The sequence below is a fragment of the Hyperolius riggenbachi genome, chromosome 8 (assembly GCF_040937935.1).
Source record: "Hyperolius riggenbachi isolate aHypRig1 chromosome 8, aHypRig1.pri, whole genome shotgun sequence".
Classification (NCBI taxonomy): Eukaryota; Metazoa; Chordata; class Amphibia; order Anura; family Hyperoliidae; genus Hyperolius; species Hyperolius riggenbachi.
In genome coordinates, this window is record NC_090653.1 from 41057152 (window position 1) to 41084264 (window position 27113).

Consider the following 27113-nt stretch of genomic DNA (forward strand, 5'->3'; position numbering starts at 1 on the left):
AGTGAACTACAGGTGAGAGACCAGCAGCTTCCATCAGAGGCTTCTCACACAGGTAATCTGATAGACGCCTGACATATTAGCACTGAGGGGATCAGGTGCTCCTCAGGCACACGTTGCATCTGAGCTAAGGGCGCCCCCTGCTGTTCCAGACGCCGGGCAAGACCCCACTCCAGCACACGCCTCGCACACCTTTGTTATGCCCTCTGCCTCACGTGTCTTTCTTATTTGCACGTCGTTGCCGCTTTAAGAAGGCGCCACCCGAGGTGACAGCGAGGCTTGGAGAGCACGGCGGCCAATCGAGAAGCAGACACGTGACCCCGCCTTCCTCGCGCGAGCAGATTTGGAATGGAAGCGCTATGCTCCGTTTCCACGGCAACGCGTCAGCCAATGGCGAGTCAGGTAACGTTGTTGTAGTCGGCCCACCCGCTGGAACGCTCCGCATCCAATCGCGCGAGGAGGCGGCCGGAAGTGAGGTCAGTGGCAGACAGGAAGCGCCGTGTGCCGTGGAGCCATGGAGGCGACGGCGGGAGAGAGAGTGAGAGAATGGAGGGGAGGGCATGCTGGGGGATCAGCACGCGGGATAGTGCAGGAGGGGGCGCTCTCAGCGCTGGGGGGAGGGGGACATACTGGGGGGATGATATAGGAGATGGGGACTTGCTGTAATAACATGGGGGAGGGATCACAGTGCAATGGGAGAGCTGCAGGTGGGGGGATACAGGAAGGATGTTGGGATCAGTTTGATGATGCAATGAAAGTTGTAGGTGTGAAGGGCTATACAGGTAATTGTATGGTACATAGGTGATTCAAGAACACATGTGGCATGTAGGGGATATTAGAGGCATTGCAGTGATGTCTATGGTATGCAGGGGGTATGAGAGGCAATGCAGAGATGTATGGGACATGTAGAGGGTATACGAGGCAATGCAGAGAGGTATGTGCTATGCAGGGGGTAAAAGAGGCAATGCAGAGAGGAATGTGTCATGTAGGGGGTATGAGAGGCAATGCAGAGAGGTATGTTGCATATAGGGAGTATTAGAGGCAATGCAGAGAGGTATGGGGCATGTAGGGGTTATAAGAGACAATGCAGAGAGATATCTGGCATGTAGGAAGTATAAGAGGCAATGCAGAGAGGTATGTAATAGGTAGGCAGTATATGTGGCAATGCAGGGAGGTATGTGGCATGAAGGGGGTATAAGAGGCAATGCAGAGAGGTATGTGAAATGTACGGGATATGAGAGGCAATGCAGAGAGGTATTGGGCATGTAGGGGGTATATGTGGCAATGCAGGGAGGTATGTGGCCTGTATAGGGTATAAGAGGCAATGCAGAGCGGAGCAGTGCTTTTCAGCGCTGCTAGATTTGGGCGCCTCCATAGCCTACAATAGGAATCACTCCTATTGTAGCGCTCAGTGAGTAACGTCGGCTCTGTCAGAGGACGGAGCCGAGGTTGCTTAAAAACATAATAATTCGACCTCCAGCAATCGCTGAAAGACGAATTATTTCATTCCCCCACTATCCATGGCGGCCTGGAGGGGGAATAGTAATTAAATCGGCCTGGACTTGTGCAGAAGCAGGACCAGCCATATACCGCTGTGTCCTGCGCCCAAGTCTACCGGCGCCGATTTCAAATGTACTCATGCAGAGAGGTATGTGGCATGTAGGGGGTATAGGAGGCAATGCAGAAAGGTATGTGGCATGTAGGGGGTATGAGAGGCAATGTAGGGAGTTATGTGGCATGTAGGGGGTATGAGAGGCAATGCAGGGAGTTATGTGGCATGTAGGGGGCATGAGAGGCAATGCAGGGAGTTATGTGGTATGTAGGGGGTATGAGAGGCAATGCAGGGAGGTATGTAGCATGTAGGGGGTATAAGAGGCAATGCAGGGAGTTACGTGGCATGTAGGGGGTATGAGAGGCAATGCAGGGAGTTACGTGGCATGTAGGGGGTATGAGAGGCAATGCAGTGAGGTATGTGGCATGTAGGGGGTAAAAGAGGCAATACAGAGAGGTATGTGGCATGTAGGGGGGTATATTGCATGTAGGGCTTATGGAAGGTCATATAAAGAGTGATATGGCGTGTTGAGTATATGGGGAGTGATATAAGGAAGTATACGGCAAATGGGGAATATGAGGAGCAGTACACTTGGTCATATGGAATCTAGGGGACAATATAATGAGGAATATGCTTTGTAGTGGCTATATGAGACAATACAAGGGAATATATGACGTGGGCTTACAAGAGACAATATGAAGAGATATATGGCATTTAGGTGATATAAGAGGCAATACACAGCAGCATATACAATGTGGTATATGCTTTGTAGGGGTTTTTTGAACAATAGAATTAGATATATACAAGGTTTAAAGTGCAATAAAATGGGTTAACTGGAATGTGATGTTTATGGATAGTAATAGAAGGGGACACATGGAAATGAGGGTTTGGGAGTCAGGAGAATGGCAAATCTTGTCCGTTTCTAAAATCAGATTGACACACGACCAGTGGAAAGGGACCCTGAAATCTTGTTATTTTTATCAATGCTCACTAGTCTAGTGCTGGGAATACACCATGAGTTTTTTCAGCAGATAGATGGCTCGAAAGATTTTGCGACAGGTCCGATCTTACTTTGTTCATTTTTCTGATCGATTTTCTCATAGAAGCGAATGTAAATCGATCAGAAAACCGGTCGGAAAGTAAATCTGCCAAAAAACTCCTTGTGTATTAGCAGCATAGGGATGGTCAGTGAGATGCAATGGTTCATTCATCTGATCAGTGCAATATCCAGCTGCATACAATTCACATGAAAGCCAGTATTGCTTACTTCTCATTTACCTTATCTTGTGATTTCTTTGATAGTTTTCTTTACACAAAGCTGTTATTGTATGTTAATTCTTTGATGAAACATTTGAACTGAACACAGGTTTACTTCACTACCCAGAAGTAGAGTGGGCAAATGATAAGCTAAATGTGGCTTATACATCTTATCGACTTGATGGGCGATCGAACATCCGATTTGATTATTAAATTAAAATCGGTGCTGCCAAGTGCATGCCAACCATTGATGCAATTTCAGGCTGAAATTAGTTGCGTGTATCAATCAGACATGCTGCAAGATGTCGGGTTGTTGTGGGCGGTCGAGTGCGCGACGGTAACAAGGGCTGTGGAGTCGGTACAAAAATCTTCCGACTCCTCAGTTTATGAAACCACGACTCCGATTCTGGGTACCCAAAATTGCTCCAACTCCTCAGTCTAATACTTAACATGGCTGTGGATTTTATACAAAAATCATCCGACTCCGACTCCTCAGTTTATGAAATCAACAACTCCAACTCCGGGTGCCCAAAATTGCCCCGACTCCACAGCCCTGGCGGTAACAGCGAGCGTTATTGGGAACGAACAATGAAACCCCCAGCTCTGTCTCCCCTAATGCCAAATGTGCCCCCCGGAGCAGTATACTTTACCTTTCTGTGCCCACCACTAGATCCAGGCTCCATCCACAATCCGCCTACACACACCTCTCATGGTTTGTGGAGTAACCTGGGTGCGTGTGGCACATGTGCCCACATATACGCCGGCAGCCACATGGGACGGGTGTATGCGGATTGTGGACAGAGCCAGCGGTGGACACAGACAGGTCAAGTATACTGCACGGGGGGCGGGGGGTCAGCATCCTTTTCAGGCCATTTCCTGATCTATTTCAGCATGAAATTGATTGGGAATCAGCCTGTGGTGTATGGGCAGACCTCTCTTATCAGATTCAATTAGATAGAGATTTGTCTCTTGGTCGAAGCTGCCCATCATCGCTAGATGTATGGCTACCTTAGTAATTACGGCTGGTACGCAGCTTCGATTTGAGCCAGTCTGATGTATTTCCTGGCCACTTTTATTGGCCCAGTTACAGGTTGCATACAATTTGCATGCAAGTCAGAACTATCAGGATCTCGCTGACCATCTCTAGTCATGAGTTTTAGCTAATCACCCCCAGCTGTGTAACACAATGACGAGTGCTGCTGTTCTTCATCTAGGCACTAACCCCGAGGGAGCCCGAAAGGGACAACCCCACTGAGAAAACCACCATGGGATTGTCGGGCAGCACAAATAAGGGTAAGTCTAGACTCATTACCACTCGACAGACTTTGTGAACTGGGAAGTTTTTGATCTTAAATAACTGGAGGATTTAGGGAACAGAAAAGGAAAAGTCAGATTTTGCTTGTCGAGACATTGTTGTTTTGCATTGGTGCGCCGCAGTAGTGTTGCGATTTGGAGCCCACAAGTCGCAATGCGTATTATAGCTGTGGTGGGCAGAAAAATTAACACGTGACTGCCGGTGCACTTCCGGGATTACTGCAACAATGCGCTGCGGCTAAAGCGTTACTTCTGCGGAGCACTTCCGTCATACCGTGGGCAGTGTGTTGTGTCTCATTGAATTTAATGACCACTGCGACGAGCTGTGGCAGGGGGTTGTACCGCGATACGACTCACAGAGGTAAGTGTAAAAGGCCTAAAGTGTTCTTGAAGTGATATGGTGAAATAAACATGGGTACATCTTTTACTAGCTTTAAGTGAAAAAAGCAAACTTGAGTTATCTATGCAAAAGAGCTTGTCAAGTTCAGTCTGGTTTCCTGAAAAGTAAGTAGAGGCCGAAACAGAGAGAGAGAAGGTTCCTGTCAAGGTTTTAGTGAAGTAAAGTTCAAAGGGACATCATTTCTATTTCAGCTTAAAGGGAACCTGAGAGATTGGGTTAAAATGACAAAATATACATACCTGGTGCTTCCTCTAGTCCCCTCCGGCCTCATCGATCCCATGCCGTCCTCCTTTGGCCCCAGAAAGACCTTCAGTCCGGGGCTATATGCCGCCTTCATGTCGGCTACATGAGCATAGGTGCACAACGCTCCTGGAGACTGGGGAGCACACCTGGCCGGACTGCACTTGTGCCAACTAGCACCGACTTGATCATTTTCTGGTGCCAGTTGCAGGCGAACTATGAGGTGACTGATGACTGCGAGGGAGCAATCAGGGCGGAGGGGGCTGCAGGAAGCACCATGTATGTATACATTTTTAATGTGGCCCCTATTTCAGGTACCCTTTAACTGAAACCTGAGATAGCAACTAGTGCAGTATTTATACTTACCTGGGGCTTCCTCCTACCCCATGTGGGCTCCCGTGCCGTCCTCGCGGCTGCACGGTTGTCCCGTGGTCTGCCCCTGTAATTCGGCCAGTCGTGCTCTTCTGCACGGGGCAAATGGGAAATTGAAGTAAAAGTCAATTTCCTTGTTTTAAAACAATACATGAGATGTAAATTTATCAGCTCACCGTAGAGCATATAAAGTAAGTCGGAGGTGCAGAAAAGGCATTGGCGCTCCACCAGTCCAGGCCTCCTGGAAGTAGTGTCATCTCATCAGGACCCTGTACTATGTCTTTCCTAGGTGAGGCTGAAGTGGAGGTGTCCCTGGATGCTGTGTCAGTAAGTGTGACACTCGAGGAAGAGAAGGCCGATGCCAGGAGCTCTGAAAAGGAGAATCTAAGCTTCTCTCCAGCAGGCCGAGGTATCCCAGGTAAGAATCCTACTTCCCCCTTCCCCTCCTGTCACATGCAGTGGAATATGCAGAGGGGAAAGCTTTTCCTCAACTTGTCCTGGGAGCTCCCCTTTCTCTCTTCTCATCCTATTGTTTAACTTTGATGCCCAATCCCTAGACCCTTTGACTAACATTGAAGAGATGGATCTCAGCAAAACTACCTGGCATTGTAAGCAAATGCCAATACACACTTCATCATGGCTGTCAGAGGGCTGGTACAAATTTATGGTGGCATCAGTTGCCACAAGTTTGGTTAAACTGTAATTTGCTGCCTTTAGGAAGCCCATCAGCTGCTACATGTAACGACCCCTTACCCAGAGCAGGATCATCCACGAGGCAACCTAGGCAGGTGCCTGGGGACCAGTGGGCCTCTGGGGGCCCAACTGCCACTTTCTCTGACCCTTCTCCCATCTTAGAGCCATAAGGAGGAGCAAAAGCTACTACCGTAAGCTACCTCATCCCAACCACCCCCCTAAACGGGGAAGCTATTTTTATTTTTTTTAAATGTATTTCTATGTAGTTGCTCTGTTGCCTTTAAGAGCGGGTGTAAGTTGTCACATGTTTGTCCATATACCCGTTTCTAAGCTAACTTCCTTCTCTTCTGCACCAGGTCATGCTTCGAAGTCTCTCCCAACACCTCCTTCTTTGACTGCTTCACCCCTCTCCAGCCGAGCCAAAATGTCCCTTACAGGGGGAACCAAGATGCCCCACAACCAGCAGAGCCTGGCCATGAGGCTGCTGAATATCAACAGGGAGGGAGCGGACAAGGTGCACCGTGCCAGGAAGACCATGCCTCGGGCAGGGAACATGACTGCATCTGTAAGTCTCTGCCATGGCAGCGCAGTGTATATCCTGGAGGATGCAGGAAGTGGCAGCGCAGTATATATCCTGGAGGATGCAGGAAGTGGCAGCGCAGTGTATATCCTGGAGGATGCAGGAAGTGGCAGCGCAGTGTATATCCTGGAGGATGCAGGAAGTGGCAGCGCAGTATATATCCTGGAGGATGCAGGAAGTGGCAGCGCAGTGTATATCCTGGAGGATGCAGGAAGTGGCAGCGCAGTATATATCCTGGAGGATGCAGGAAGTGGCAGCACAGTGTATATCCTGGAGGATGCAGGAATGGGCAGCTTATACACCAACTAAGCACAAAACTGAGCAAAGCAAATTCTAACCGCAATTGAGTTGAAAAGTGAAACTGAAAGTGTATAGGAGCAAAGTGATGCACAAGACACACATTTTCATAGGCCAAATGTGCTTCTAACCATAGTACAGCTTGTTTCCTGTCTCCTCTCTGGACTTAGCTGCTGGGTGGGTCAGTCAGTTGTGACACCCAAAGTGGGAAAAGCAATAGAGGCCATTTTCCAGCAGAAATTGTTTTTTCCAGGTAGTTGGTGTTGTAAGACTGCAAGCCACTAGCTGGTAATAGTGGTAGTGATCTAAGGCAGTGCTGTCCAACTGGCGGCCCGCGGGCCGGATCCTCCTGCTGTGGCCGCCCGCTCCATGCTGTGGCAGCGTTAGCCCCCCGAATCCCCAGAGCTGACAGGACTTTTTTTTTCTTTTTTAAACCCTTTCCCCCAAGGCCCCCCCCCCCCCCCTCGTTCTCCCAGTGCTGCCACCTCTATCACACCTCAGATTGGTGGCGATGTTCCAACATTTCAGGAGATGGGAACCAGCCAGACCGGCACATAGCAGCGGCACGGGGTACTTTAAAGGGACACTTAAGTCAAATAAAAAAAATAAGTTTTACTCACCTAGGGCTTCCAATAGCCCCCTGCAACTGTCCGATGCCCTCGCCGTCTCCCTCCGATCCTCCTGGCCCTGCCGGCAGCCACTTCCTGTTTCGGTGACAGGAGCTGACAGGCTGGGGGACGCGAGTGATTTTTCGCGTTCCCAGACACATAAGCACCCTCTATGCTGCTATATGGTATATGATATATGCTATAGCAGCATAGATGGAGCTATTGTGGCCAGGAACGCGAAGAATCACTCACGTCCCCAGCCTGTCAGCTCCTGTCACCGAAACAGGAAGCGGCTGCCGGCGGGGCCATGAGGATCGGAGGGAGACGGCGAGGGCACCGGACAGCTGCAGGGGGCTATTGGAAGCCCCGGGTGAGTAAAACTTTTTTTTTTTTTTTGACTTAAGTGTCCCTTTAAATGCTGGACGTGACCAATGATGTCACTTCCTGCATTTAAATTCACAGTGCGGCTGCTATGCGCCGGTCTGGCTGGTTCCTATCTCCTGCCCGCCGCTGATCTGAGGTGTTAGAGGCGGCAGCACAGGTGAGAATGAGGGGAGGGGGGGGAATATTTATATTTAAGCAGCGGCAGCACAGGGTGAACGAGGGTGGGTGTAAATATTTACTTGTGCATTGAATTTTGTTAGGAAATCTGCTCCCAATCTGATTGCATTTTGTGGGAAATCTGCAGCCAACCTGATTGCATTTTGTGGTGAAATGTGCTCCCAATCTGATTGCATTTCATATGTAAACTGTTGCTAGATTTTTTTTTTTCCTGGTGAGGGAGGGGGGGGGGGGGTGAGACCTGCCAGCCCTCCACCGTGTGGTCAGGGTAAAAAACGTCCCTCCATGCCCGCGAAGTTGGACAGCACTGGTCTAAGGAATTGAATTCTGAGTATCGCAATGGTATTACTGTGAATTTACAATGATTGACTTTATTACTTTTAGGTTTTACTTTTTTGGGGGCTTGAAACTGGGATTCTGCAATTATTACCCCTAGTAATATCAGTTTTTCCAGCTCATTTTGAACACTTTTTTTTTTTTTTTTTTTAAGAAATTCCAAAGTTTTTTTGGTATGTTAAAAAGCTTAAAGTAGATTTGTTTTGCCTGTGCTCAATGACCCAGTCTTTTCTGTGTCCCAGAGAGCTCAATTATATAAAATAGACCTTTTTATCTACCCCCTGCTCTCAAAAGCTGTTCTGTGCTGGAAAAGTGTTTATGGCTGTTATTCCTTATCAGTGAGGGTTATGCTATAGTTCAACTGGGTCCTGACTGGAGAAAAACTGTCAGTTGCATAGCTTTCAGGTAGAAAAAGAATAAACGGAACATAGTTATTTGTATGTTTGGCCCTGTACATGCACGTCTATCTCATCATGTCACATTTCACTTAAAGTGAACCAAGCACCATTTTTAGCACCCAGGGCATCTTAGTAGCACATTAACCATTTCAGCCCGCGGGGATTTTTCACCTTCTGCATCAGAGCAATTTTCACCTCCCATTCATTCACTAATAACTTTATCACTACTTATCACAATTTATTGAGCTAGATCTTGTTTTTTCCGCCACCAATTAGGCTTTCTTTGGGTGGTACATTTTGCTAAGAGCCACTTTACTGTAAATGTATTTTAACAGGATTAATAAGAAAAAAATGGAAAAAATTCATTTCTCAGTTTTTGGCCATTATAGCTTTAAAATAATCCATGCTACCATAATTAAAACCTATGTATTTTATTTGCTCGTATGTCTCGGTTATTATACCATTTAAATTATGTCCCTATCACAATGTATGGCGCCAATATTTTATTTGGAATTAAAGGTGCATTGTTTCCGTTTTGCGTCCATCACTATTTACAAGCTTATAATTTAAAAAATGTTTGTAGTATACCCCCTTCACATGCATATTTAAAAAGTTCAGCCCCCTTAGGAAACTATTTGTCCTTTTTTTTTTTTTTTTTTTTTTTTTTTTTTGTAATTTTTTATTTTTTTAGCATCAAAAATTTTATTTGGGTAATATGTTGGTGTGAGACATAAACAATTTAATTTTTAATCTTGTAATGTGTGTAAATTGTGATGTAAAAAAATGTGCAGATGTAGTTTTACTATTTGGCCACAAGATGGCCACCTACGTTTTTGGTTTCCCTCCTTGTACTTCTGCTAAGCGGAAGTACAAGGGGGATGTAGAAGAACTGAAGCCTCACGGGTGAGCGCTTCGGTTTTTCTGCGGGGGACAGGGATCGGTGATCAGGAACCATTTTCCCTTTGACTGATCCCAGGGCTACCGGGGGACACAACGGGGGTGCGCCCGCGATCGCGCGCGGGAGCGCGCCAAAACGCGGGTGTACAGGAGAGCAGCCGCCCGGACGTGAGCTTCACGTCTGGGCGGCTGAAATGGTTAAAGGATACCCGAACTGACATGTGACATGATGAGATAGACATGTGTATGTACAGTGCCTAGCCCACAAATGACTGTGCTGTGTTCCTTTTTTCCTTTCTCTGCCTGGAAGAGTTAAATATCAGGTATGTAAGTGGCTGACTCAGTCCTGATTCAGACAGGAAGTGACTACAGTGTGACCCTCACTGATAAGAAATTCCAACTATAAAACACTTTCCTAGCAGAAAATTGCTTCTGAGAGCAGGAAAGATAAAAAGGTTCAATAGTTCTTAGATTTTGGCTCTGGCATACTTCAGTGAATGTGTCATTTAGAAAAAAACTATAAAACAGAACAAACAAAAGCTTTCATCAGCAGGGGGTGGGTAGAATGGACACTGTGCATAAAGAGTTTAGAGAAGTCACAGATGCTATCTTCACATCTTCCCCTGTATAAATAATGGACAGCTAGAAGGGGAGGGGGGAATATGGCAGCTCCTATAGCTATTAGAAACCAGGAAGAAAAAAAGTGGTGCTTGGTTCCCTTTAAAATTCCTTTTCAAGTCCACCTTTTCCTCCTTTTTTTCAGGTGATGGGCAGTACTAGAGGGCTGCTGGTCAGTGCAGAGCAGCAGAGCGCACAGAATGGTTCTCAGCCTGAGAAGCGGGATAGTCCAGGTACAGAGGTGGCATTGGGTTGTTACAGGTGGGAGAAGATGGCTATACAGTGGTGTGAAAAACTATTTGCCCCCTTCCTGATTTCTTATTCTTTTGCATGTTTGTCACGCTTAAATGTTTCTGCTCATCAAAAACCGTTAACTATTAGTCAAAGATAACATAATTTTATTATTTAGTGAGAAAAAAAACTCCAAATCTACATGGCCCTGTGTGAAAAAGTAATTGCCACCCTTGTTAAAAAAATAACTTAAAGGAATACTATCGCTGTATGCATTTATTTTTAAATGCTGTATGTTGTAGCACACATTAGGACAAGTACTAGGAGCAATTTGATTCCTCACACAGCTGTTCCTCTCAGCTGTAAAATCTGTCAGTTTTGGCGTCAGTGTTGGATACAAAATGTATCTAATACTGAGCTCCCAAAGGGCTAGACCATATCTCTGCACAGGGGAGTTGCTATCAACTCCTCAGTTTATAGTTTAATTATCACCTTGCTGAAAGAATCTTGTTGATATGGTGGTAAGGGGTTAAAGATTCTAGCAATGTGTGTTTATTATCTTTGCTTCTCTTGACTGATAAAGATACTAATAATGCTAATTGTAGACAGTGGTCTGCCCCTCTCAGCAGCTTGTAAAGTGGATGCAGCCTGGAGTGAATCACCTCAAGCAGGCAGCCAGTCTGAGTATAAACATAGACTACTGTTATAGCTAGTTATATTCCAGTAATATTACAGCCTCAGACCCAAACTATTATCAGCTGTGTGAGAAATGAATTTTTAAGCAGGGATAGCGAGAGTGAGACCTGGGTAAATAAATAAAGTGCCCCTAGCACTAGTGGTAATGTGTACACTAATATAGAGTATTAAAAATCATGCCAAGATCCAAAGAAATTCAGGAACAAATGAGAACAAAAGTACTGTAATTGAGATCTATCAGTCTGGTAAAGGTTATAAAGCCATTTCTAAAGCTTTGGGACTCCAGCGAACCACAGTGAGAGCCATTATCCACAAATGGCAAAAACATGGAACAGTGATGAGCCTTCCCAGGAGTGGCCGGCCGACCAAAGTTACCCCAAGAGCGCAGAGAAAACTCATCCAAGAGGCCACAAAAGACCCCAGGACAACATCTAAAGAACTGCAGGCCTCACTTGCCTCAATTAAGGTCAGTGTTCACGACTCCACCATAAGAAAGAGACTGGGCAAAAACGGCCTGCATGGCAGATATCCAAGGCGCAAACCACTTTTAAGCAAAAAGAACATTAAGGCTCGTCTCAATTTTGCTAAAAGAAATCTCAATGATTGCCAAGACTTTTGGGAAAATACCTTGTGGACCGACGAGACAAAAGTTGAACTTTTTGGAAGGTGCGTGTCCCATTACATCTGGCGTAGAAGTAACACAGCATTTTAGCAAAAGAACATCATACCAACAGTAAAATATGGTGGTGGTAGTGTGATGGTCTGGGGTTGTTTTGCTGCTTCAGGACCTGGAAGGCTTGCTGTGATAGATGGAACCATGAATTCTACTGTCCACCAAAAAATCCTGAAGGAGAATGTCCGGCCATCTGTTCGTCAACTCAAGCTGAAGCGATCTTGGGTGCTGCAGCAGGACAATGACCCAAAACACACCAGCAAATCCACCTCTGAATGGCTGAAGAAAAACAAAATGAAGACTTTGGAGTGGCCTAGTCAAAGTCCTGACCTGAATCCTATTGAGATGTTGTGGCATGACCTTAAAAAGGCGGTTCATGCTAGAAAACCCACAAATAAAGCTGAATTACAACAATTCTGCAAAGATGAGTGGGCCAAAATTCCTCCAGGGCGCTGTAAAAGACTCGTTGCAAGTTATCGCAAACGCTTGATTGCAATTATTGCTGCTAAGGGTGCCCCAACCAGTTATTAGGTTCAGGGGGCAATTTCTTTCTCACACAGGGCCATGTAGGTTTTGAGTTTTTTTTCTCACTAAATAATAAAAACCATAATTTAAAACTGCATTTTGTGTTCAATTATGTTATCTTTGACTAATAGTTAACGGTTTTTGGTGAGCAGAAACATTTAAGTGTGACAAACATGCAAAAGAATAAGAAATCAGGAAGGGGGCAAATAGTTTCTCACACCACTGTATGTGGCTGTGACATGGTTCTTTAACTGCTTTCTTTCTCTATCCAGATTCCACCCAGAAAACAACCAGTTCCACTCACGGCCCTGATGCAAAGGCGAGTAACTCCACAGAGGCTGAGGTGTGAATGTGCGTGGTGGCTTCTGGAAGGCTGGTGTATTGCTGAGTGTGTATATGGTTGCAGTATTGCTGAGTGTGTATAGGGTTGCGGTATTGCCGAGTGTCTATATGGTTGCTGTATTGCCGAGTGTCTATATGGTTGCTGTATTGCCGAGTGTCTATATGGTTACTGTATTGCCGAGTATGTATATGGTTGCAGTATTGCCGAGTGTGTATATGGTTGCAGTATTGCCGAGTGTGTATATGGTTGCTGTATTGCCGAGTGTGTATATGGTTGCTGTATTGCCGAGTGTGTATATGGTTGCTGTATTGCCGAGTATGTATATGGATGCTGTATTGCCGAGTATGTATATGGTTACTGTATTGCCGAGTATGTATATGGTTGCTGTATTGCCGAGTGTGTATATGGTTGCAGTATTGCTGAGTGTGTGTATATGGTTGCTGTATTGCCGAGTGTGTATATGGTTGCTGTATTGCCGAGTGTGTATATGGTTGCTGTATTGCCGAGTGTGTATATGGTTGCTGTATTGCCGAGTGTGTATATGGTTGCTGTATTGCCGAGTGTGTATATGGTTGCTGTATTGCCGAGTGTGTATATGGATGCTGTATTGCCGAGTGTGTATATGGTTGCTGTATTGCCGAGTGTGTATATGGTTGCTGTATTGCCGAGTGTGTATATGGTTGCTGTATTGCCGAGTGTCTATATGGTTGCTGTATTGCCGAGTGTGTATATGGTTGCAGTATTGCCGAGTGTGTGTATATGGTTGCGGTATTGCCGAGTGTGTATATGGTTGCGGTATTGCCGAGTGTGTATATGGTTGCTGTATTGCCGAGTGTGTATATGGTTGCAGTATTGCCGAGTGTGTGTATATGGTTGCGGTATTGCCGAGTGTGTATATGGTTGCGGTATTGCCGAGTGTGTATATGGTTGCTGTATTGCCGAGTGTGTATATGGTTGCTGTATTGCCGAGTGTGTATATGGTTGCTGTATTGCCGAGTGTGTATATGGTTGCTGTATTGCCGAGTGTGTACCGTATATACTCGCATACAAGCCGAATTTTTGACCCCCAAAAAGGGGGCCAAAAGTTGGGGGGGTCGGCTTGTATGCGAGTCATGTTGGTCCGCGGGTCCCCCCCCTCCGCTGGTCCGCGGGTCCCCCGCTCCCCCCACGTCCGCCGCCGCTGCTATTACCTGCCCGCATCTTCTATTCTTCTCTCCGTGCTTGTAAACATTCACAGCAGCGCGCCCGGCGCTGCTACTGTGACGAGGCAGGAAAGAGCGCGGCTTCCTGTTACTATGGGAACCGCTCTTTCCTGGCTCACCGCTCGTCACAGTAGCAGCGCCGGGCGCGCTGCTGTGAATGTTTACAAGAACGGAGAGAAGAATAGAAGATGCGGGCAGGTAATAGCAGCGGCGGTGGGGGTGGGGAGAGCGGGGGACCAGCGGAGGGGACCCGCGGACCAGACTATACTACCTACACTGGGCACTTTACTAGCTATACTGAGCGCTATACTGAGCACTATACTAGCTAAACTGGGGCACTATACTATCTATACTGAGCGCTATACTAGCTAAACTGGGGCACTATACTATCTATACTGAGCACCATACTAGCTAAACTAGGGCACTATACTATCTATACTGAGCACCATACTAGCTAAACTGGGGCACTATACTATCTATACTGAGCACCATACTAGCTAAACTGGGGCACTATACTATCTATACTGAGCACCATACTAGCTAAACTGGGGCACTATACTATCTATACTGAGCACCATACTAGCTAAACTGGGGCACTATACTATCTATACTGAGCACTATACTAGCTAAACTGGGGCACTATACCATCTATACTGAGCACCATACTAGCTAAACTGGGGCACTTTACTAGCTATACTGAGCACTATACTATCTATACTGAGCACTATACTAGCTAAACTGGGGCACTTTACAAGCTATACTGAGCACTATACTAGCTATACTGAGCACTATACTAGCTAAACTGGGGCACTATACTATCTATACTGAGCGCTATACTAGCTAAACTGGGGCACTATACTATCTATACTGAGCACCATACTAGCTAAACTAGGGCACTATACTATCTATACTGAGCACCATACTAGCTAAACTGGGGCACTATACTATCTATACTGAGCACCATACTAGCTAAACTGGGGCACTATACTATCTATACTGAGCACTATACTAGCTAAACTGGGGCACTATACTATCTATACTGAGCACCATACTAGCTAAACTGGGGCACTTTACTAGCTATACTGAGCACTATACTATCTATACTGAGCACTATACTAGCTAAACTGGGGCACTTTACAAGCTATACTGAGCACTATACTAGCTATACTGAGCACTATACTAGCTATACTGGGCACTATACTAGGGCACTATACTAGCTATACTGGGACACTATACTAGCTATACTGGGACACTATACTAGCTATACTGGGACACTATACTAGCTATACTGGGGCACTATACTATCTATACTGAGCACCATACTAGCTAAACTGGGGCACTATACTATCTATACTGAGCACCATACTAGCTAAACTGGGGCACTATACTATCTATACTGAGCACTATACTAGCTAAACTGGGGCACTATACCATCTATACTGAGCACCATACTAGCTAAACTGGGGCACTTTACTAGCTATACTGAGCACTATACTATCTATACTGAGCACTATACTAGCTAAACTGGGGCACTTTACAAGCTATACTGAGCACTATACTAGCTATACTGAGCACTATACTAGCTAAACTGGGGCACTATACTATCTATACTGAGCGCTATACTAGCTAAACTGGGGCACTATACTATCTATACTGAGCACCATACTAGCTAAACTAGGGCACTATACTATCTATACTGAGCACCATACTAGCTAAACTGGGGCACTATACTATCTATACTGAGCACCATACTAGCTAAACTGGGGCACTATACTATCTATACTGAGCACTATACTAGCTAAACTGGGGCACTATACTATCTATACTGAGCACCATACTAGCTAAACTGGGGCACTTTACTAGCTATACTGAGCACTATACTATCTATACTGAGCACTATACTAGCTAAACTGGGGCACTTTACAAGCTATACTGAGCACTATACTAGCTATACTGAGCACTATACTAGCTATACTGGGCACTATACTAGGGCACTATACTAGCTATACTGGGACACTATACTAGCTATACTGGGACACTATACTAGCTATACTGGGACACTATACTAGCTATACTGGGACACTATACTAGCTATACTGGGACACTATACTAGCTATACTGGAACACTATACTAGCTATACTGGGGCACTACCTACCCATACTGGGCACTTTACTAGCTATACTGGGACAAACTAGGGGAATAAGGCGGCCAGCATTTCCTACCCCCGGCTTATATGGGGGTCAATCATTTTCCCCTGGTTTTTCAGGTAAAAGTTGGGGGGTCGGCTTATATGCGGGTCGGCTTATATGCGAGTATATACGGTATATGGTTGCTGTATTGCCGAGTGTGTGTATATGGTTGCGGTATTGCCGAGTGTGTCTATATGATTGCGGTATTGCCGAGTGTGTATATGGTTGCTGTATTGCCGAGTGTGTGTATATGGTTGCTGTATTGCCGAGTGTGTATATGGTTGCTGTATTGCCGAGTGTGTATATGGTTGCTGTATTGCCGAGTGTGTATATGGTTGCTGTATTGCCGAGTGTGTATATGGTTGCTGTATTGCCGAGTGTGTATATGGTTGCTGTATTGCCGAGTGTGTGTATATGGTTGCTGTATTGCCGAGTGTGTGTATATGGTTGCTGTATTGCCGAGTGTGTGTATATGGTTGCTGTATTGCCGAGTGTGTGTATATGGTTGCTGTATTGCCGAGTGTGTGTATATGGTTGCTGTATTGCCGAGTGTGTGTATATGGTTGCTGTATTGCCGAGTGTGTGTATATGGTTGCTGTATTGCCGAGTGTGTGTATATGGTTGCTGTATTGCCGAGTGTGTGTATATGGTTGCTGTATTGCCGAGTGTGTGTATATGGTTGCTGTATTGCCGAGTGTGTGTATATGGTTGCTGTATTGCCGAGTGTGTGTATATGGTTGCTGTATTGCCGAGTGTGTGTATATGGTTGCTGTATTGCCGAGTGTGTGTATATGGTTGCTGTATTGCCGAGTGTGTGTATATGGTTGCTGTATTGCCGAGTGTGTGTATATGGTTGCTGTATTGCCGAGTGTGTGTATATGGTTGCTGTATTGCCGAGTGTGTGTATATGGTTGCTGTATTGCCGAGTGTGTGTGTATATGGTTGCTGTATTGCCGAGTGTGTGTATATGGTTGCTGTATTGCCGAGTGTGTGTATATGGTTGCTGTATTGCCGAGTGTGCGTATATGGTTGCTGTATTGCCGAGTGTGCGTATATGGTTGCTGTATTGCCGAGTGTGCGTATATGGTTGCTGTATTGCCGAGTGTGCGTATATGGTTGCTGTATTGCCGAGTGTGCGTATATGGTTGCTGTATTGCCGAGTGTGCGTATATGGTTGCTGTATTGCCGAGTGTGCGTATATGGTTGCTGTATTGCCGAGTGTGCGTATATGGTTGCTGTATTGCCGAGTGTGCGTATATGGTTGCTGTATTGCCGAGTGTGCGTATATGGTTGCTGTATTGCCGAGTGTGCGTATATGGTTGCTGTATTGCCGAGTGTGCGTATATGGTTGCTGTATTGCCGAGTGTGCGTATATGGTTGCTGTATTGCCGAGTGTGCGTAGATGGTTGCTGTATTGCCGAGTGTGTAGATGGTTGCTGTATTGCCGAGTGTGTAGATGGTTGCTGTATTGCCGAGTGTGTAGATGGTTGCGGTATTGCCAAGTGTGTATATGAACATGTGTTTGGAGGTGGGAGAGTGAGAGGCAAAACCCTGTTAGACGATTTGGGTCCCTCTTATTTGACTCGCCATGTGGCCAGGAATATATATGTCGCAGTCCACCAGATGGTTTACAGTTCTCTTTAGCACGACGAAAAATGACTGCTGGGTTTTTATTTTTTTAGAGAAACCGGATGCACAAATACTGGTGGGTGAGGCGGCATACTGAAATCCTAATAGGACCCATAGGCATGACATGCTTCTGGGTTATTGTATCGCTGCTGTCCTCCCTTAGGATCGCCAGGCTAGCGACAATCTGCTTGTTGCTAGCCTGCTTTGTTTACCTGAGGCTCCTTCGCCTCCATTACAGGCTCCCCCCGCCGCTCTCTGCCTCTGTTAGCTTCCTCCAATAGGAAGCCAAGCCGCGACCCAGGAAAAGGTGGAGATCGGTGGGGGAACGGGTTATCGAGGGGGAGGTGCTACGAGGCTGACTGACAAGCCTCACATACACAAAGCAGGCTAGCGACAAGCAGATTGTCGTTAGCCTGGCGATCTTTTAAGCTGGAACAGCAGAGCGCAGGGGGGTTGGCAGCGGCGATACAATGACCTTAATGGCATGCCATTGTGCACACGACATGCCTCTGGGGCCTATTAGGATTTCAGTATGCCGCCTCGAGTTCTCTTTAAAGGACCACTCCAGTGAAAAAAAAAAAAGTAAGCAGTGAAAATCTGACAGAACCGATCGGTTTTGAACTAGTCCATCTCCTCATGGGGGATTCTCAGGGTTTACTTTTGTTTTCAAAACCATTTCCTGGACTGCACACTATTTAGTCAGTTGGACTGAGCAACTGACGGTCAGGAGGAGATCATCAGAAGTCTATATTTTCATACATAACCAGATGTGATATCGGCATTTTGTGCATCTGTAGCGTCAGTAATAAGTTGACAAAGGTGACATGAAGAATTATTTGCAAGCTGTTAATACAGGAATCTGAATCTGCAGAAGAGCGTGAGAGTTGCGAAGACAGCTGATATAACAGTGACGTAACAGCAAGAACATTTGTTACACATTTTAGTTTCCTTTTTAGTGAAAACTTTTTACCCCCACTGTAAAGGAGGGAATAGTCCTGATGCGTTTCACATAAAAAGACGCTTACTCACTGGGTCTGAGTGGGCTTTTTTTTTTTTGTGTGCTCCTGTATGTGCACTGGATGATTTACTGAAGGAGTCTTGTAGTCAGTATATCCCTTGAGCGTGGTTCCTCTTTTCCAGCTTTGCATTGGTGAGACTGGCAGGCTTTAGTGTACACCCCCCACCCCCCCTCCCGGGTGAGCTGAGCACTTGTCCTCTTTGATACTAATGTGTCACTTTATGTAACTGTTGTGCAGGCGCCCTCAGCGCCGTCCTCGTCTGCCCCAGGAGCGTCCCGGGAACAGGACGGGGCAGAAGCTGAAGAGTGGGATCAGGAGGTTGGGGCAGAGTTCAGCCTTTATTATGACGGCCTGTCTGTGGAGGAACAAGGGGACACGGACAGTAAGGTGAGTGCAACTGGGAGGAGAGCTCATCAGGATCACGTCATCAGCTGCAGACTGACTCTTCTTATTGTCCACAGGAAGATGAGGAGGAGGAGGAGGAAGAGGGGTCCGGGAACCAGTCTGAGAGAGTAAGTCCCCACATACTGCTGCTAAACACTGATAATGCTTAAAGAGCAACTCTGTGCAGAATAGAGAAAAGAGTAGCTGTACCCAAATACTGAGTGTGTACATTTCAATGAAGAGCTAGCTAGGGATCTAGAGAGATGTACTCCTGTGTTCTTCATAAGCAGTTAGCTAGGGATCATGGGAAGTGTAGTCCTGTGTTCTTCATTAGATGTTAGCTAGGGATCATGGGAAGTGTAGTCCCGTGTTCTTCATTAGCAGTTAGCTAGGGTTCATGGGAAGTGTAGTCCTGTGTTCTTCACTAGCAGTTAGCTAGGGTTCATGGGAAGTGTAGTCCTGTGTTCTTCACTAGCAGTTAGCTAGGGTTCATGGGAAGTGTAGTCCTGTGTTCTTCATAAGCAGTTAGCTAGGGTTCATGGGAAGTGTAGTCCTGTGTTCTTCATAAGCAGTTAGCTAGGGATCATGGGAAGTGTAGTCCTGTGTTCTTCACTAGCAGTTAGCTAGGGTTCATGGGAAGTGTTGTCCTGTCTTCTTCTGGAAGTTGGAGGGGGCCGCAAGTGTAAATATATATTCATTATTACGATCAAGCTGTGATTAATTTTAAAATAATTGAATTTATTTTTATTTCCATTCACTGTTATTGCAAACTAACTGAGCACTAAAACTTTTCTGCCTTTTTTTTCGGTAGTCCCAGCTGTATTTAGACATGGTGTATATACAGTGATATGAAAAACTATTTGCCCCCTTCCTGATTTCTTATTCTTTTGCATGTTTGTCACACTTACATGTTTCTGCTCATCAAAAAACGTGAACTATTAGTCAAAGATAACATAATTGAACACAAAATGCGGTTTTAAATGATGGTTTTTATTATTTAGTGAGAAAAAAAACTCCAAATCTACATGGCCCTGTGTGAAAAAGTGATTGCCCCCCCCCCCCCCCCCCCCTTGTTAAAAAATAACTTAACTGTGGTTTATCACACCTGAGTTCAATTTCTGTAGTCACCCCCAGGCCTGATTACAGCCACACGAAATCACTTAAATAGGAGCTATCTAACACAGAGAAGTAGACCAAAAGCACTTCAAAAGCTAGACATCATGCCAAGATCCAAAGAAATTCAGGAACAAATGAGAACAAAAGTAATTGAGATCTATCAGTCTGGTAAAGGTTATAAAGCCATTTCTAAAGCTTTGGGACTCCAGCGAACCACAGTGAGAGCCATTATCCTCAAATGGCAAAAACATGGAACAGTGATGAACCTTCCCAGGAGTGGCCGGCCGACCAAAATTACCCCAAGAGCGCAGAGAAAACTCATCCGAGAGGCCACAAAAGACCCCAGGACAACATCTAAAGAACTGCAGGCCTCACTTGCCTCAATTAAGGTCAGTGTTTATGACTCCACCATAAGAAAGAGACTGAGCAAAAACGGCCTGCATGGCAGATATCCAAGGCGCAAACCACTTTTAAAGTGACTCCGAGCTCATCTAAAAAATAAAAGTTGTACTCACCAGGGGCTTTCTCCAGCCCAGTGCTGGTCGGGAGGTCCCACGCCGGCGTCCTGGCTCCTCTCCTTCTCCCTGCTCCGGAATGGCTGACAGGCCGTAGCCCGGGCGACACTCTCCCGAGTGTCGGGCTGCTCCTTCCGCATATGACGCGGATTACGTCACACGCCGGCCGGCGTGAAAGTACTGCGCATGCGCGCTTTAATCGCGCATGCGCAGTACTTTCACGCCGGCCGCCGTGATGACGCGAGGCGGCCGGCGTGTGACGTAATCCGCGTCATATGCGGAAGGAGCAGCCCGACACTCGGGAGAGTGTCGCCCGGGCTGCGCCCTGTCAGCCATTCCGGAGCGGGGAGAAGGAGAGGAGCCAGGACGCCGGCGTGGGACCTCCCGACCAGCACTGGGCTGGAGAAAGCCCCTGGTGAGTACAACTTTTATTTTTTAGATGAGCTCGGAGTCCCTTTAAAGAGACACTGAAGCGAAAAAAAAAATATGATATAGTGAATTGGTTGTGTACTATGAATAATTACTAGAAGATTAGCAGCAAAGAAAATATTCTCATACTTTTATTTTCAGGTATATAGTGTTTTTTCTAACATTGCATCATTCTATAATATGTGCAGATTACGCAACACTCAGCATTCAAAATGAGTCTTTCAGAGCAGTCTGTGAAGTAATGACCTCCCCTCTAGCAGAGGAAAAGTAAATAGTCCAGGAACAGTTGAGATAATAAAAGTCAGATAACAGCCCTCTCCACGACTAACTTAGTCGGAGAGATTAATGGCTTGTTTGCATAGAGATAACAACTGGAGTTTCTCAACTCTTCCTGTACTGGAAACAATTACACTGATGTATCTGATCTTAATGTTTTATTTCTTAGCTGTACTACACATACAAATCTTAATATCATCATTTTTTTTTCGCTTCAGTGTCTCTTTAAGTAAAAAGAACATTAAGGCTCGTCTCAATTTTGCTAAAAAAACATCTCGATTGCCAAGACTTTTGGGAAAATACCTTGTGGACCGAAGAGACAAAAAAGTTGAACTTTTTGGAAGGTGCGTGACCCGTTACATCTGGCGTAGAAGTAACACAGCATTTCAGCAAAAGAACATCACACCAACAGTAAAATATGGTGGTGGTAGTGTGATGGTCTGGGGTTGTTTTGCTGCTTCAGGACCAGGAAGGCTTGCTGTGATATAGAACCATGAATTCTACTGTCTACCAAAAAAATCCTGAAGGAGAATGTCCGGCCATCTGTTCGTCAACTCAAGCTGAAGCGATCTTGGGTGCTGCAGCAGGACAATGACCCAAAACACACCAGCAAATCCACCTCTGAATGGCTGAAGAAAAACAAAATGAAGACTTTGGAGTGGCCTAGTCAAAGTCCTGACCTGAATCCTATTGAGATGTTGTGGCATGACCTTAAAAAGGCGGTTCATGCTAGAAAACCCTCAAATAAAGCTGAATTACAACAATTCTGCAAAGATGAGTGGGCAAAAATTCCTCCAGAGCGCTGTAAAAGACTCATTGCAAGTTATCGCAAACGCTTGATCGCAGTTATTGCTGCTAAGGGTGGCCCAACCAGTTATTAGGTTCAGGGGGCAATTTCTTTTTCACACAGGGCCATGTAGGTTTTGAGTTTTTTCTCACTAATTAATAAAAACCATCATTTAAAACTGCATTTTGTGTTCAATTATGTTATCTTTGACTAATAGTTAACGGTTTTTGGTGAGCAGAAACATTTAAGTGTGACAAACATACAAAAGAATAAGAAATCGGGAACGGGGGCAAATAGTTTTTCACATGTGATGGTGGGGTTCGTAAGGGCTTGTGCGCACTGCAAGAGCTTTCCTGAGCACTTTTTGATTTGAAAAGCTCTTGCTAATGTAATGCTATGTGTGAGTTCACACTGGAGCGATGTGATTTTATAAAAATCGCCAATAGTATTACATTAGCAAGAGCTTTTTCAAATCGCTAGCACTTTAAAAAGCTTTTTGCAGTGTGCACCAGCCCAAACTCTGTATCATTTCATAAGACGCTGTCTGTCTCCCCCCTGCCCAGAGTTCAAGCAGTCTAAAAAAGAAAAGTAAGAAGAAGTGGAAGATGGACAAGGCTTGGCTCAAACCAACCAGGAAAAGGAAGAGGCGGGACAGAGAGAAGCCTGGCTCAGGTATGGGACATGGAATGATCATCTGATGGGGGAGATCTTTCATGGTGATACTGGTGGAAAAAAAATGTAGTTTCAAATATTTCATAGAAATTTGTAGGAGAATTGGGATCATTCTAAGTAGTACCGGAGTTCCCAAATCAAATATGCTAATTTGTAACTACCTGCAGCGCCACCTGCTGGTGAAATGTAGTACAGGACCTAAATACACCATACATAGCACAATTGAAGGTAAAGAGGCGCCCTGGTTGAAATAAAAGCATCTAAAAACAGCTTAAAATCGAGGAAATAATATGAGGTGGCTTACCTCAATAACGAAATCCTTGTATATGACAAAAGATTTTTATTTAGCACAGGCAACGCGTTTCGCGGGTCCAAGCCCGCTTCATCAGGCCAATAAAAGTGCCTACAATAGTGAAAGAGCTCCTCAGTATAACTATATCGACAGCGTTATAGGTTAATACAATGAATACTTATGCATTATACATTTATATCCCAATAGTATACATACCACTGGGTTAAATGAAAACGATCGAATGATTCGATAGATCCATCAATCAGAAAAACGATTTTTCGAAAAAGTAAATTTAACCTAATTTAAGGATCTAGACTGCCGATCTAAAATGGGAGATGGTAAATATGCAAATGCAGTGTTCAGCTGCATTTGAAGGTATTTATATAATGTTCAAAAATCAACAGTCCATGGGCCTGATTCACAAAGCCGCGCAAACCGTCCAGCACGGGTGCGGCAAACAGCCAGCACGCGAAGCGCCGCCCGCGGCCTCCCGCGCGCGCAAAACGCCGCGACCCACGTGACCGCGGCAAAACGCGTTTGCAATAGTCCGCGACCGCGCGAACCGCGGCACCCCACTCGCGCAAAAGCCCGCGAACGGCACCCCACGCGCCAACCACCCAGCACACCCGCGCCAAACAGCCCGCACGCCCCCGCGAACCAAGCCCACATGCCCAAAATTTCCATATGCTGGAGGAGGTTTTTATAACAAAAATTGATTAAAAACTAAAGTTATAAAATATATATATATATATACAGATATACATACACATACATACATATATATATATACACACATATACATATACACGCAGCCACAAATTAAATTAATAATAAAATAGTAATAATAGTACTAATAATGCACAAATTACATATGCAAGAATCCAGCATTCATAGTACAGTATAGGAGATATTTATCTTGCCCGTGAATATATAGCTTATAAGATAGACTAAAGTGCATATATCAATCTAAAAAAAGGGGGAACAATTATCACAAGACTTGGCCAGGTATAAATAGACATGTGTCTGACACTAACTGACACTTTAAGAATACCTGGTCATTGATATCATAAAAACAGCAAAAAACTGTGCATAGTTTAAACAGCAGGGGGAGCGCTTCATATAACTGTAATAATGGGAGTAAGCTTGACTTACCAAATGAACAAGTCGATATGGCAAAGGGAGCCTCTAATGGAGACTCTGAAGAGCTGCAATATATATTAGCTTTGCTAATCTCTGCAGCTGCAGTAATGAGAGCTCAACGAGGGGTGGATCAGATGTTCAGAGGGTGGGATGACATCACATAAGATGATGACTTCCGCAGGAAGTTGTGGCGCCGCCATCTTGGTTTAGGGCATCCGGACTATTGCAAACGCGTTTTGCCGCGGTCGCGTGGGTCGCGGCGTTTTGCGCGCGCGGGAGGCCGCGGGCGGCGCTTCGCGTGCTGGCTGTTTGCCGCACCCGTGCTGGACGGTTTGCGCGGCTTTGTGAATCAGGCCCATGGACTGTTGATTTTTGAACATTATATAAATACCTTCAAATGCAGCTGAACACTGCATTTGCATATTTACCATCTCCCATTTTAGATCGGCAGTCTAGATCCTTAAATTAGGTTAAATTTACTTTTTCGAAAAATCGTTTTTCTGATTGATGGATCTATCGAATCATTCGATCGTTTTCATTTAACCCAGTGGTATGTATACTATTGGGATATAAATGTATAATGCATAAGTATTCATTGTATTAACCTATAACGCTGTCGATATAGTTATACTGAGGAGCTCTTTCACTATTGTAGGCACTTTTATTGGCCTGATGAAGCGGGCTTGGACCCGCGAAACGCGTTGCCTGTGCTAAATAAAAATCTTTTGTCATATACAAGGATTTCGTTATTGAGGTAAGCCACCTCATATTATTTCCTCGATTTTAAGCTGTTTTTAGATGCTTTTATTTCAACCAGGGCGCCTCTTTACCTTCAATTGTGCATAGCTATACCCCCAAACAATCTGTGTTTGAGGGGTGGTGACAGACCACCTGTGGGTGCCCCACAGTGGACACCTGTCCCTACTTTTTCAAGGAGAGCGACCACATCCAGGTCCCGGCTGGGACTACCCCGAGTGGAGTCGGGTTTATGGTCTCCACCTGCTTCCTACGGTTGGTTGCCCTTGCAACCTCCTTTTGTGAGTAGTAATTTATTGAAATTTCTTTTTTCAATTGCATACTAATATACTACACTATTGGGCTCCCGTATTTGTCTCCTATATTTTTTTCCCTGCAAGGTGCTGAGACACCCCCACTACACTACACACCATACATAGTGTCTCTTTGAGGGCTATTTTATCTTTGTAGCTGGATTTTAGCTCTTTGTACTACATGGTGATCTTGTTGTGGCAGAAGGGACATTGTTCATGATCCAATTCACTTTGTCTCCTAAGTTATCTCTTAGGAGATCATTTTTCATCTTTGGTTTAAAATGTCAGCACTCTGCAATTGAAAAAAGTATCAAAAAGTTGGTGAAAAGTACAGTCAAAATTATTCTGAGTATTTTCCATGCTTTCTGGTGGCTTAAGACATTTTACCTTATATACTCTCGTATAAGCCTAATTTTGTCAGCACAAAAAATGTGCTGAGAAGTTACCCCCTCAGCTTATATGCGAGTCAGTGCAGCAGAACTGATGGTGGAGCAGGTTTTGTTACTGGCAGAGGAGGGTAAGGATCATGCGCTGGTGATCCTGCTCTTGCCAGCTGGCTCCCTGCTGTGTCCGTGCCCCCCCCCCCCCCATCCCCTGCAATATGGTGTGCAATATGCACTGCTCAAGACCAGCTGTGTCCCCTGACTTGCAGAGCAACATGTCAGCGGTGCAATGATCGAGTTTTCTTCCTGTGTGGCAATTTCTGACTTTCATATCTATGACGCCATCTAGTGGCACAGCTGTATCATCCTTGGGGCACAACTGCCTATGGGGAGGTGGGCTGACTTGTACTGGGTTCACATCTGGCTACTGTGGAGGGAGCTATACTAGGTAGGGGGCTTATACATGAGTCAATCACTTTTTCCTGCTTTCTGAGGAAAAAGTGGGTACCTTGCTTATAGGCGGGTTGGCTAATATGCAAGTATATACGGTATTTATAATGTTAAAATATCACTTAGGAGACACCTAAGGAAAAACAGTGAATTGACTCAGACCCATTGTGTCTGAAAGTACTTAAAGGGGTCTCTGTGAAATGAGGTCTGCTGTTTAACTGGACAGTGTTTTTAAATTTTATGAAAATAGTTTTTTTTTTTTTTTTTTTTTATTTAAAGGGGCACTATGGGGAAAAATTGTAAAATATGTGCAAACATAAATTAAGTACGTTTTTTTCCAGAGCAAAATGAGCCATAAGTGACTCTTCTCCTATGTTGCTGTCACACACACACACACACACACACACACACACACACACACACACACACACACACACACACACACACACACACACACACACACACACACACACACACACACACACACACACACACACACACACACACACACACACACACACACACATATATATATTAAACAATGATGCTGGCCAGCCTTCCTGCTCGCTACACAGTTTTTTGGCAGTTGGACAGAGCAACTGCCATTCACTAAGTGCTTTTGAAAATAAATAAATCCCTGAGAATCCCCCATGAGGAGATGGACTAGCCCAAAACCTGTCGCTTCTGTCAGATTTCTACTACCTACTGTAAGTGAAAGCAACATAGGAGAAAAGTAATTTATGGCTCATTTTACTCTGGAAAAAAATGTACTTCTAATTTGTATATGTTTGCACATATTTTTAGATTAAGCAATTTTTTCGCCATAGTGTCCCTTTAAGTGAAGTTTTACTTTTGTTGCACAGAAGTTTGCAATAAATTTACTGCGATTGTAATGTTTAATTTCCTCATTTCGGGTTTGCTATGACTTCTCAATACTGATGGTAGCCGCAGACCTAACTGAACTTACATAGAACCTGAAGTGAGCGGAATAT

At 45.1% G+C, this 27113-nt stretch overlaps 1 protein-coding gene across 8 annotated transcripts in view; it reads left to right on the forward strand.

Annotated features, from left to right (window-relative positions):
- Window positions 1-372: 372 nt before the first annotated feature.
- Window positions 373-27113, forward strand: part of EHMT2 (euchromatic histone lysine methyltransferase 2) — a 77623-nt gene continuing 50882 nt past the window's right edge. For 6 of the 8 annotated variants that reach the window (XM_068250275.1, XM_068250276.1, XM_068250277.1 and 3 more), the window contains exons 1-9: window positions 373-399; window positions 4021-4099; window positions 5422-5550; window positions 6182-6390; window positions 10266-10353; window positions 12518-12564; window positions 18866-19015; window positions 19090-19140; window positions 22699-22807. In XM_068250275.1, the coding sequence (XP_068106376.1) occupies window positions 388-399; window positions 4021-4099; window positions 5422-5550; window positions 6182-6390; window positions 10266-10353; window positions 12518-12564; window positions 18866-19015; window positions 19090-19140; window positions 22699-22807 (874 nt within the window). In that variant the 5' untranslated portion in view covers window positions 373-387. The other 2 variants (XM_068250282.1, XM_068250280.1) reach the window with 2 other exon arrangements.